The sequence below is a fragment of the Arachis ipaensis genome, chromosome B1 (assembly GCF_059453495.1).
Source record: "Arachis ipaensis isolate K30076 ecotype BB chromosome B1, ASM5945349v1, whole genome shotgun sequence".
NCBI classification, from domain to species: domain Eukaryota; kingdom Viridiplantae; phylum Streptophyta; class Magnoliopsida; order Fabales; family Fabaceae; genus Arachis; species Arachis ipaensis.
The window spans coordinates 24914077-24926244 of record NC_142436.1 but is presented as its reverse complement, the minus strand read 5'-3'; the positions used below and the strand labels follow the sequence as shown (position 1 = coordinate 24926244).

The 12168-nt window shown below is 37.3% G+C and overlaps 1 protein-coding gene and 1 long non-coding RNA gene across 2 annotated transcripts; both read right to left on the bottom strand.

The window, feature by feature from the left end:
* Nucleotides 1-1032: 1032 nt before the first annotated feature.
* On the bottom strand, nt 1033-7464 carry LOC148575996 (uncharacterized). The gene is made up of 2 exons (XM_088502642.1): nt 6819-7464; nt 1033-1058 (listed from the first exon to the last, which is right to left on the bottom strand). The coding sequence occupies exons 1-2, from the start codon at nt 7462-7464 to the stop codon at nt 1033-1035; spliced, it is 672 nt and encodes a 223-aa protein (XP_088358768.1).
* Nucleotides 7465-10961: 3497 nt separating this feature from the next.
* LOC107617288 (uncharacterized) lies at nt 10962-11884 on the bottom strand. Its single transcript, XR_015902756.1, has 3 exons — nt 11738-11884; nt 11592-11645; nt 10962-11512 (listed from the first exon to the last, which is right to left on the bottom strand). It is a non-coding gene; the product is annotated as an uncharacterized LOC107617288 (long non-coding RNA).
* Nucleotides 11885-12168: the final 284 nt, after the last annotated feature.

The window sequence follows — 12168 nt, the reverse complement described above, 5'->3', positions numbered from 1 at the left end:
ATAACTCATATTTTTTAAAATTTTAATTAATAGCAAAAACAAAATTAGTTAGATGTAAAATATTAGCATTTAAATTTCAATTATCAAAAATTGAGTTAAAAATTCTTAATAAATTGTACATTAGCTCTATTAAAAAAAATTAAATTATATGTTAGATATTATTATTTGTGTACTAATATATATATATATATATATATATATATATATATATATATATAACGGGTCTCTTGAAGAGGGTACCTATGTCCCATCTCAATCTATTTCACGTGGACAGGTCTCTATCCGTAAAAATTTTACAGATCCTCATTTAGTCCCAAATTACAAGTAGTCCAATAAATATCCATTTGGCTGGTCTTTTTTTATCATTTTAATTGCTAGCATTTGTTGGTTTGTGATGTGAAACTACTCTAGCCACTTAGTAAATTCCTAGATAATCATATTGTAACACCCTACCATACTTAATATTATGCTTAAGTCATAAGACTGAGATAGTAAGGTATTACGACCTCTAAAAATAGTAATATATATATATATATATATATATATATATATATATATATATATATATATATATATATATATATATATAATAGAGAAAAGATACTTAACTAGGAGCCTTGAAAAATGGGTAAAACAAAATCGCAAAACAAAAAGCGCAACGCTCAGGAAAGGATTACTTGCGTGCTAAGAAACCTAATAGGAACATGATAAAGTTAAGCAAAAGAATAAAGGAAAGCCAAGGAAACAGCATAACTAGCCCCTGACTTAGCCTGCGAAGCTAAGGCTGGCCAGAGGATATATATATATATATATATATATATATATATATATATATATATATACATATGAACATACATAGGTATCCCCAAAATATACCAAAATACCAAAATAAACTCCTATCTCTCCCTCAACCTCTAAGAGGAGCAGCATACATAAGTTACTTGGAGAGTAAGCTAAATACATATATACATATATACAAATAGAAAACCAAAATACACCCAAGGACTACTTCGCTTCCCAGGATCCAGACGCCTAGCGAGGAGCCTCTCGACCTGCATCTGAAAAAACAACAATACAATATGGAATGAGAACCAGAGGTTCTCAGCATGGTAAAAGTGCCACGCGCATAATAAATACGGTCCTGAGAATGTCATAGGCAATCCTAGAACTCCGTTATTCAATTATCCAACTTAAGTACTAAACAGAAGCCATAAACAGGGGGAGGTATTCTAAATCTGCCTAACTTACTCAAGTTCAAGCTTAACCTAACACCAAACCATTTCCTCCGTTTCCTCCATCCTTTCATCATTCAGAATGCAACAGAAACAAGCAACCAAACAAGTTCACGCACAAGTAATGATCAAATAGTACAAATAGCAAGTATAACAAATAGCAGGTAATATATATCACTTACGCATACCCAGAAAATGCATAGCAATCAATACAAACAAATGCATACGATGCATGCCTGTCCTATGGCTGATGGGGCCCATCTGTCGGTTATCCAGCCAACCCGACAAGTCCGAAAACCTTAGACTGTCCCCCGTCGCGCATCCCCAAGAGTCTATGCATAGAGTTCACATTCATATTTCATAAAATCACTCAATGGGGGCTATCCATACCCGGGAATTTATACGTGCCCGATCACCCTTACGACGTAGGGTTAACAGAGTATCGAGAATCAACCTGGAACACGTGGTGGCGAGCCACGGTTTTTACCCAGGGAAACTCGTATCTCAGATATCATCATTCAAAAGCCATTTCATAGTCATAATCATTATTTAATCATTTATCAAGCCATGACATATTAACTCCTTTTATTAACAACCTCCCTTTCACATTTTTCATCGTCATTCCCTTATAATTCATCTTGATTACCCTTTCCGGGTCCTGACCATCAAACTCTTCTCATCCTTCTTAATATCAAATAATCTTAAAATCAACCCAACTCTAACATTAAATCAATCACATCACACGAGGATTAAACTTTAACTTCTCGAACTCATGACTATCACTAAGACATCCTCGACACTCTATTTTCTTTTCTGTTTCTAATATAGAAAATAAACTCGGAATTGCACAAACTTTATGTCCAGGCGTTCATATTGAAATAAGCTTTCTAACAAACTAAATATCATAATTTTTTGATTTTTCTAGCCTCAGGAATAAAGGAAAAACCGTGACTGCTCTGCAGTGCATAAAACCAGAAAAACAGCAGCAGCATGTGATATTCAAAATTCAATATAAAATTCAAGTTAAATCCAATGACTTTGAAAACTAATGTAGTTAAACTTTACTCATCCAGGTTTCTTTCTCAATTAGTTCTGAGTCAATACCATTTTTAATGAAAAAGTTACATTACCTGGAAGTTAAGTAAAAATGAGACAAAATCTGTTTTAAAAACCAACAAGCTTAGTACCTTTCAATTGGAATAACTTTTATTACAAAACTCCAATTAAGCTAAATTTTGATTTGAGAACCCCTAGCTCATCCAGAAACAAGTGTGTCTTGGTTGCAACACAATTTCTATTTAATTCTAAAAGTTACAAGCATTGGAAGTTGATGCATAGCTTGCTGAAATCTGTTTCTTTTCAGTTTTGACCACCAATATTCAAAAATTCACAGCTCCCAATCCTCAACTCTTAAAATTCTGAAATTTTAGAGAAATAAAGAAAGTTAATCAAATTTTATAACAAAATTGGATTCGCTCCAAAACTCAACTCGTAGAAATCGCAGCAAGACAAACAAGTTGCTGTCCTGTTTGATCTTTTCTGCTGCTGGACAGATTTAACAACCTAACTTTAAAAATTTGCCATAAATTATATATTTAACAAAAAGGTCCCAAATTTTCCAGTTTAGTTCCTTATATTCCCAAGTTTAGCCCAAACTTGGTCTCATGCAATTTCGATCATTACATAATTAGTTACAGCATATACAATACCACCACAACACAACTCTACATCCTTATTAACAAACACCAATTCTAATCCACCATAAATAAATATAAGAGCACACCATTAATAACTTTCACACCTCATAATTCTAATATATAAATTTACTAACAAATCTATTCTAACAACATTACAAGGCTAATCATTAAATACAACAAACAATCCAACTTATTCTATGGTTCCTCTAACCTAAGTTTTCACAACACCGTAAATATTAAACGTGCGAAACTTAAACCATACCTTGGCCGATCACTTAATTCACCCAAGGCAGCCTCTCAATACAAAAATCACAGCCCCTCCAAGCTCAATCAAACAGCCCAAAAGCAAGCCTTGTCACCAACAAAGCTCCAAGTAATCCAAATTCAAGTCCAATGCATAAACACCCTCTTAAACTACACCTAATACACACATATATATGTTCCAATTCAGTTTTCTATTACCAAAAATAAGATTGAGCTAGGGTTAGGGTATTCTTACCACACCCATATGCTCAATAGATTGAGCCCACAAGTTCCGGAAGCTAACTTGAACCTAGAACATAGAAATTGGACAAGATTCACCATAGGTTTTCAAGTTTATCAAAGAAAGAGGGATAGGGATTCTGAACTTAATAAGAGGCTTACTAGTGAAATTATTTGGATAGAAAGGTAGAGCTTGACGCGCTGAGCGCGTGGCCGCGAACGGTGCGGCGATCGGAGCCCGGACGGAGGAGTTATGGTGGATCAAAGGGTTAGGGTTTGAGAGCTTCTCTCCCTTTCCTCCAATTCTGTTTTGGCGTTGCAGCAACTAATGAGGAAGAAGAAGGCTGCTGTTTCCTTTATATTATGGGTCCGGTTGGACCCACATGCTCGATTTGTGCCCCGATTCAACCGGTTCGGTCCTTCCGGTCCGATTTTGAGCTAAATTTTCGAAATTGATATAAAAATTCTCGTTTTGCCGAGCTCTATCCTATTTTGATATTAGTTTTGCATATTTAATTTTCCTATTGAAAATTCAATTTATTGACTAATTATATACCGATTTTAGCGGGGTTTACATCCTACCCACCTAATTAGGAATTTTGTCCTCAAAATTCAGAGTGCGTTACCTGAATGGAGGTGTGGGTAGTCCTTCCGCATCTCTATCTCAAGCTCCTAGGTATATTCTTCAATACCAGCCCAACACCAAGCTACTTTCACTAAGAAAGTCTCTTTCCCGTGTAAACGCTTAATGCTAGTATCATCAATTCTAACGAGAGTTATTGGAAACGTCAGATCTTCTCTCACTTGAACTAATTCCGGCTTTAGGGCATGACTAGGATCAAAATTGTATTTACGAAGCTGCGATATGTGAAACACGTCATGCAGGTTCAAACAATGTGGTAGTAAAGCGATCCTATACGCCACTTGTCCGATGTGATAGGCATTTAGCTTTTTAGTTTTTGATTGATCATCCGATTCTAGTTCATTGAAGTGATCTTCAGAAATAGGTATCCCCTTCCTTCCAACTTGAGAAGTCTTCTTCTTAGATCCACCTAACTCTTTTGTCGGCTTTCATAGTGAGAATTCTAACTTAGATTTGCGTAACTCTTCCTCTGTTGTTTCGGCTGTCAAATTCAGGAACTAAGACGTTTGATATTCCAGTTTTTGGTTAATTCAAAGGTGTCTAGCATACTGTAAAGTCTCACCTTCTCTCTGATGTATAGGCTCTTCGATATTCCCGATAAGTAGTTTACTCCGATGGGCAAAATGGACTTGATCACTTGGTCCACGATTCCCTGACAGTATCACCTTTTGTCCTAGTCCTCGGCAACCTACTATGAAATCGATGGCTATTCTCTTTTATCTTTAATGTAGAACCTTCGATGGTTGTAGCATTTCAAACAGTTTCTGGTGGTCTTTCATTTCTTTCTCATACGTCAAACTTGTAATCACATAGATTTCCACCTCGTTCTTCATTTCTGTCTGCTCAAAATATCTTCTTTGATTCGTGGTATGTTTTAGAAATCTCAAGGTAACTTCAAAAATTTTCTCTTGTAAGCTTCGAACAACAATTTCTTATTTCAACTTCCGACCTCAACACATAACCCTCTCTTGGTGTCTTCTGGATTCAACCGGCTTCGGTACTCTTAGTAGCCCCTTATCACCGTTATTGCATTCCATAAGTCTTTGACTTTACGATCTCTATTTCGACATTAAACATATAAATCTTTCTTAGTTCCCTTTCATTTGCCAGACTTCGACATCCTCGGTAGGTCTTTATCGTCCCCTCACGCTTCCTGCATTTCGTCTTTGCTATGTGTTAAAACCGCAATAGATTTAGTTTGACTCCTTTAGCTATTCCCTTAATATCCAATTTAAAGTTCCAACTTATCTAGCCTTCCTTTCTCCGAAATTTATATCCAAGCATTTTCCCAGAAACTTCTTACTCAGGGCATCCGTTACCACTTCATGATGTTGTATTTACACGTATCCTAAACCCCTCTGGTAATGTATCGCACTAATTCCGAGTTGTTAAATAAGTTCGGGTATTCTAATTACTGGATTTGGGGTTAATCCTTCTCTTGGAGTTTGAAAGCTCTCTTCATATTCGGGTATCTATGTAACCGGTGTATTTCTAGCGCATTAAACTAATCATAGGCTTTGTGGTCGACAAGAATTTAAAGCTCCAAAACTCTTTTTGACGGCGCACGCTTACCTGCTTCATCTTCCGTATCCAAAAGTCATGCTCTTAAGGAATCAACATCTCCACAGTCACAACTATATTTTATACGTGATACTAATATAGGCTCGAGTTGATTTTCAAAAGGACATTAAGCTCGAAAAATGAATGAGCAATACAAACGGTGTTCGTAATGAGTTAGAAAGGAAATCTTGTACACGGTTAATCAGGATTATACCGAAATGATAGAATACACAAGGAGAGAAACCTGGGTGCATCTCAAGAAAAGAGTTCAAATTAGAGACCTTTTGTAGGAAGAACAGAGCGTACAGAGTCAAAGAAGTCTCAGCTGATTCTGAAGAACATGGTTTGCGAATAGGGGCAACTCTAGTCATAGCGAGCATACAAGATTCAAGGATTACGCGCTTATACCAAGACAAGCTCAGACTCATCCTGGAAGAAACAATATTCATGCGCACAAGGAGTAAAGTTAGAAAGGTAGTCAAGCTATTTAGGAAGAGCTCCGGATCGAATGTCAATGCAGGTTTCAAAAGAAGAATTAGATCGGGTCGCGAAGGTTCGTTAGCACACTCTCTCTGCATAAGATTTCCTATCGTTTTCTTCCTTCTTCTCCAGCATAACCGATGCTTCCCACAAAGAAATAGTTGGTTAGGTGATTCCCTCTTCTAGTACTCCCTTCCACTCAATCCTAAATTCTACCGGTTATAATGATGTCTTCATTTGTGGTGCAATTGAAGTTAATCCGGTTTTCGGTACTAAGCCTATCGCAAACTCGCTTTCTCTCTGGAATGGAAGTTTTGACACACCTTCAAGAATTGTCTTAGAAACTCTCTCGTATAGAGATTTGGTTTCATCTCCACTTACCTCTGAACAATTAACATCTAAAGGTTGTGTTCGCTCTACTCCTCTTCCTCAAAGTTTCACCATCACTGAATTCCAAACAATAACTCTGCGTAACCCTCAACACTCCTGATTTCTTAGATATGGTCCAACCTGCTTCCACTACGTTACTTAATCCTTAACCTTCAAAAGTCTAACCACCCCTCTAAGGTAGCTAAGTGTCACTCCGTCTCAATAACTAATAGTTTTTGACTAATTATCGACTTGGACCTCATGATTACTGAAACTTGTTATACATCACGAATGAGTATTACATATTAACCGTATGCAAGGAAATTAGAAATTCAACTGATGGTTTAAAATTACCTCGGCTATGAGAATTAAATTCAGTTGCATCCCGATTTTCTTTGTATGGACAATTCCAAGACATATGCCCTGGTCTCCCGCACTTGTAACATATGCCTAATCCGACCCTGCACGGTCTGTTTGGATGGTACTTCTTGCACCTTGGGCACCTTAAATTATCCAGTTGAGTACTAGTTTTCCGTTCAGCATTCGGATCCAGACGGTTATCGTTCCTTCGGTCATTGCTCCAGCGCTGAGAATGTGAAGCGACAAAGCGATTCTTTTTGAAAGTTTGGCTCCTCGGCGTAATCTTTCCCTTTTTCTTTGTGAAGGGTTCTCGGTGATCACTTCTTGCTACCTTAGCCCTCCTTGAGCTTTCTCCTATTGCCTGACCCACGTTAACCTGCTCCAGATAACTCAGTGGTACCCCTGTATTCGGAGCATTATGTCCACCTTCATATTCATTATCATCATTGTTGCCAGTTCCAACTTGTGGTTGCACCCCATCCATTACTCGGATGGTCGCGACAGCAATAGTACCAATGGCAGCAGCAACACTCGTCATTGCGATCACGATATCGGTCAAACTATCTATTGGTATGGTTACCTCATTAGCTCTCCATCCTTGACCTCGATTACGCTCACGACCGCGCCCACGAGACGCCATTTGGTTCCTGTTCACACCAAACAAGTGATATCAAGGTGATCAGTCTCAATATCTCTAGTTTAGTATTTCAAAGTTCCAAATGCATGCTCATGAGCATTCATGCCTTATATATCAGTTAGATACCCTAAATAGCATGTATAGACACCCAGAGTATGTCCAGAGGCATAATCAGTCCGTCCCTCAGGCTCTATAGGAACGAACTGCTCTGATACCATAATGTAACACCCTACCATACTTAATCTTATGCTTAAGTCATAAGACTGAGATAGTAAGGTATTACGACCTCTAAAAATAGTAATATATATATATATATATAATAGAGAAAAGATACTTAACTAGGAGCCTTGAAAAATGGGTAAAACAATCGCAAAACAAAAAGCGCAACGCTCAGGAAAGGATTACTTGCGTGCTAAGAAACCTAATAGGAACATGATAAAGTTAAGCAAAAGAATAAAGGAAAGCCAAGGAAACAGCATAACTAGCCCCTGACTTAGCCTGCGAAGCTAAGGCTGGCCAGAGGATATATATATATATGAACATACATAGGTATCCCCAAAATATACCAAAATACCAAAATAAACTCCTATCTCTCCCTCAACCTCTAAGAGGAGCAGCATACATAAGTTACTTGGAGAGTAAGCTAAATACATATATACATATATACAAATAGAAAACCAAAATACACCCAAGGAATACTTCGCTTCCCAGGATCCAGACGCCTAGCGAGGAGCCTCTCGACCTGCATCTGAAAAAACAACAATACAATATGGAATGAGAATCGGAGGTTCTCAGCATGGTAAAAGTGCCACGCGCATAATAAATACGGTCCTGAGAATGTCATAGGCAATCCTAGAACTCCGTTATTCAATTATCCAACTTAAGTACTAAACAGAAGCCATAAACAGGGGGAGGTATTCTAAATCTGCCTAACTTACTCAAGTTCAAGCTTAACCTAACACCAAACCATTTCCTCCGTTTCCTCCATCCTTTCATCATTCAGAATGCAACAGAAACAAGCAACCAAACAAGTTCACGCACAAGTAATGATCAAATAGTACAAATAGCAAGTATAACAAATAGCAGGTAATATATATCACTTAGGCATACCCAGAAAATGCATAGCAATCAATACAAACAAATGCATATGATGCATGCCTGTCCTATGGCTGATGGGGCCCATCTGTCGGTTATCCAGCCAACCCGACAAGTCCGAAAACCTTAGACTGTCCCCCGTCGCGCATTTGACTCAGAACCAATTGAGAAAGAAACCTGGATGAGTAAAGTTTAACTACATTAATTTTCAAAGTAATTGGATTTAACTTGAATTTTATATTGAATTTTGAATATCACATGCTGCTGCTGTTTTTCTGGTTTTATGCACTGCAGAGCAGTCACGGTTTTTCCTTTATTCCTGAGGCTAGAAAAATCCAAAAATTATGATATTTAGTTTTTTAGAAAGCTTATTTCAATATGAACGCCTGGACATAAAGTTTGTGCAATTCCGAGTTTATTTGCTATATTAGAAACAGAAAAGAAAATAGAGTGTCGAGGATGTCTTAGTGATAGTCATGAGTTCGAGAAGTTAAAGTTTAATCCTCGTGTGATGTGATTGATTTAATGTTAGAGTTGGGTTGATTTTAAGATTATTTGATATTAAGAAGGATGAGAAGAGTTTGATGGTCAGGACCCGGAAAGGGTAATCAAGATGAATTATAAGGGAATGACGATGAAAAATGTGAAAGGGAGGTTGTTAATAAAAGGAGTTAATATGTCATGGCTTGATAAATGATTAAATAATGATTATGACTATGAAATGGCTTTTGAATGATGATATCTGAGATACGAGTTTCCCTGGGTAAAAACCGTGGCTCGCCACCACGTGTTCCAGTTGATTCTCGATACTCTGTTAACCCTACGTCGTAAGGGTGACCGGGCACGTATAAATTCCCGGGTATGGATAGCCCCCATTGAGTGATTTTATGAAATATGAATGTGAACTCTATGCATAGACTCTTGGGGATGCGCGACGGGGGACAGTCTAAGGTTTTCGAACTTGTCGGGTTGGCTGGATAACCGACAGATGGGCCCCATCAGCCATAGGACAGGCATGCATCATATGCATTTGTTTGTATTGATTGCTATGCATTTTCTGGGTATGCCTAAGTGATATATATTACCTGCTATTTGTTATACTTGCTATTTGTACTATTTGATCATTACTTGTGCGTGAACTTGTTTGGTTGCTTGTTTCTGTTGCATTCTGAATGATGAAAGGATGGAGGAAACGGAGGAAATGGTTTGGTGTTAGGTTAAGCTTGAACTTGAGTAAGTTAGGTAGATTTAGAATACCTCCCCCTGTTTATGGCTTCTGTTTAGTACTTAAGTTGGATAATTGAATAACGGAGTTCTAGGATTGCCTATGACATTCTCAGGACCGTATTTATTATGCGCGTGGCACTTTTACCATGCTGAGAACCTCCGGTTCTCATTCCATATTGTATTGTTGTTTTTTCAGATGCAGGTCGAGAGGCTCCTCGCTAGGCGTCTGGATCCTGGGAAGCGAAGTAGTCCTTGGGTGTATTTTGGTTTTCTATTTGTATATATGTATATATGTATTTAGCTTACTCTCCAAGTAACTTATGTATGCTGCTCCTCTTAGAGGTTGAGGGAGAGATAGGAGTTTATTTTGGTATTTTGGTATATTTTGGGGATACCTATGTATGTTCATATGTATATATATATATATATATATCCTCTGGCCAGCCTTAGCTTCGCAGGCTAAGTCAGGGGCTAGTTATGCTGTTTCCTTGGCTTTCCTTTATTCTTTTGCTTAACTTTATCATGTTCCTATTAGGTTTCTTAGCACGCAAGTAATCCTTTCCTGAGCGTTGCGCTTTTTGTTTTGCGATTTTGTTTTACCCATTTTTCAAGGCTCCTAGTTAAGTATCTTTTCTCTATTATATATATATATATATATTACTATTTTTAGAGGTCGTAATACCTTACTATCTCAGTCTTATGACTTAAGCATAAGATTAAGTATGGTAGGGTGTTACATTACCTGGAAGTTAAGTAAAAATGAGACAAAATCTGTTTTAAAAACCAACAAGCTTAGTACCTTTCAATTGGAATAACTTTTATTACAAAACTCCAATTAAGCTAAATTTTGATTTGAGAACCCCTAGCTCATCCAGAAACAAGTGTGTCTTGGTTGCAACACAATTTCTATTTAATTCTAAAAGTTACAAGCATTGGAAGTTGATGCATAGCTTGCTGAAATCTGTTTCTTTTCAGTTTTGACCACCAATATTCAAAAATTCACAGCTCCCAATCCTCAACTCTTAAAATTCTGAAATTTTAGAGAAATAAAGCAAGTTAATCAAATTTTATAACAAAATTAGTTTCGCTCCAAAACTCAACTCGTAGAAATCGCAGCAAGACAAACAAGTTGCTGTCCTGTTTGATCTTTTCTGCTGCTGGACAGATTTAACAACCTAACTTTAAAAATTTGCCATAAATTATATATTTAACAAAAAGGTCCCAAATTTTCCAGTTTAGTTCCTTATATTCCCAAGTTTAGCCCAAACTTGGTCTCATGCAATTTCGATCATTACATAATTAGTTACAGCATATACAATACCACCACAACACAACTCTACATCCTTATTAACAAACACCAATTCTAATCCACCATAAATAAATATAAGAGCACACCATTAATAACTTTCACACCTCATAATTCTAATATATAAATTTACTAACAAATCTATTCTAACAACATTACAAGGCTAATCATTAAATACAACAAACAATCCAACTTATTCTATGGTTCCTCTAACCTAAGTTTTCACAACACCGTAAATATTAAACGTGCGAAACTTAAACCATACCTTGGCCGATCACTTAATTCACCCAAGGCAGCCTCTCAATACAAAAATCACAGCCCCTCCAAGCTCAATCAAACAGCCCAAAAGCAAGCCTTGTCACCAACAAAGCTCCAAGTAATCCAAATTCAAGTCCAATGCATAAACACCCTCTTAAACTACACCTAATACACACATATATATGTTCCAATTCAGTTTTCTATTACCAAAAATAAGATTGAGCTAGGGTTAGGGTATTCTTACCACACCCATATGCTCAATAGATTGAGCCCACAAGTTCCGGAAGCTAACTTGAACCTAGAACATAGAAATTGGACAAGATTCACCATAGATTTTCAAGTTTATCAAAGAAAGAGGGATAGGGATTCTGAACTTAATAAGAGGTTTACTAGTGAAATTATTCGGATAGAAAGGTAGAGCTTGACGCGCTGAGCGCGTGGCCGCGAACGGTGCGGCGATCGGAGCCCGGACGGAGGAGTTATGGTGGATCAAAGGGTTAGGGTTTGAGAGCTTCTCTCCCTTTCCTCCAATTCTGTTTTGGCGTTGCAGCAACTAATGAGGAAGAAGAAGGCTGCTGTTTCCTTTATATTATGGGTCCGGTTGGACCCACATGCTCGATTTGTGCCCCGATTCAACCGGTTCGGTCCTTCCGGTCCGATTTTGAGCTAAATTTTCGAAATTGATATAAAAATTTTCGTTTTGCCGAGCTCTATCCTATTTTGATATTAGTTTTGCATATTTAATTTTCCTATTGAAAATTCAATTTATTGACTAATTATATACCGATTTTAGCGGGGTTTACACATATCATTCTCATAAA

Bases quoted from the DNA above. Each gene is read 5' to 3' on its own strand.
- LOC148575996 (XM_088502642.1), bottom strand. From the start codon at position 7,464: ATGGCGTCTCGTGGGCGCGGTCGTGAGCGTAATCGAGGTCAAGGATGG. The intron at 1,059-6,818 runs GTAATTTTAAAC...TTGTTTTTTCAG, and splicing joins ATTTAATTCTCATAGCCGAG to ATGCAGGTCGAGAGGCTCCT.